At 45.0% G+C, this 920-nt stretch overlaps 1 protein-coding gene across 1 annotated transcript in view; it reads left to right on the top strand.

Moving 5' to 3' along the window:
- The first annotated feature begins 359 nt into the window (after nucleotides 1-359).
- Nucleotides 360-920, top strand: part of LOC110589638 (olfactory receptor 49-like) — a 1030-nt gene continuing 469 nt past the window's right edge. Inside the window, exon 1 of the mRNA XM_021700175.2 lies at nucleotides 360-918. Within this exon, the coding sequence (XP_021555850.2) occupies nucleotides 369-918 (550 nt within the window). The 5' untranslated portion in view covers nucleotides 360-368. The remainder of the gene's footprint in view (nucleotides 919-920) is intronic.

Here is a 920-nt window from a genome sequence, read left to right as displayed (position 1 = left end):
TCTGAGGAACACATAGGAAACACTGGCATCATATGCCAAGTGAGTTACATGCTTTACCTTACTTAATTCTCACAAGAACATGAACAGGTAGATCCTATCATCTTCATTTTACAGAGGGTGAAAGTAAAGTTCAAAAAGGCTAACTTTCCAAAAATGACCCATCTCTCATGAGTTAGAACTCACTATTGAACTAATACTGAACTCAGGTCCTTCTGATTCAAGAACCAGTTGGCTAATCCACTTTACTATCTGCCTCTCCATCTTCTCTGATAGTCAAATAACTTAATCATATGCTCCTCTAAAACCTTTGTGTTTCCTGATGTCTTCAGTGTAGGTTAAGACCAGCAGTGACGCTGCTGTGGAAAGACATGCCCATGGAAATGGGGAATGTTACAAATGTCCAAGAATTCATCTTGGAGGGGTTTCCTGCCATCCAGCACCTGGGAAAGGTCCTCTTCCTGGTGCACCTGCTGGCATACCTGGCATCCATTGTAAGCAATGCTGTCATAGTCACCATCACCTCTGCTGACTCCCGGCTCCACACACCTATGTACTTTTTCCTCAGCATTTTCTCCTTCTTGGAGTGTGGTATCATAAGTGCTGTTATTTCTAAGTTGCTGGTCATCTTTCTCTTAGGCAAGCAAACCATTTCCCTTCCTGCCTGTTTCATACAGGCATTTGTCACTGTATTTCTGGGATCGGCAGTTTTTTTCCTCATAGCAGTGATGTCTCTGGATCGGTATGTGGCCATTTGCAAGCCTCTGCATTACCTGACCATCATGAACCTGAAGACTTGCTTCCTCCTGGTCACTGCCTGCTTCGCTTTGGCCTTCCCTCTCATCACTGGTCTGGTAGTAAAGGTTTCCCAGTTACCCTTCTGTGGCCCCCATGTCATCCCCCACTTCTTCTGTGACCTTGGC

This window comes from Neomonachus schauinslandi, chromosome 6 (genome assembly GCF_002201575.2).
Source record: "Neomonachus schauinslandi chromosome 6, ASM220157v2, whole genome shotgun sequence".
NCBI classification, from domain to species: Eukaryota; Metazoa; Chordata; class Mammalia; order Carnivora; family Phocidae; genus Neomonachus; species Neomonachus schauinslandi.
This window is presented reverse-complemented; position numbering and strand designations above follow the sequence as displayed.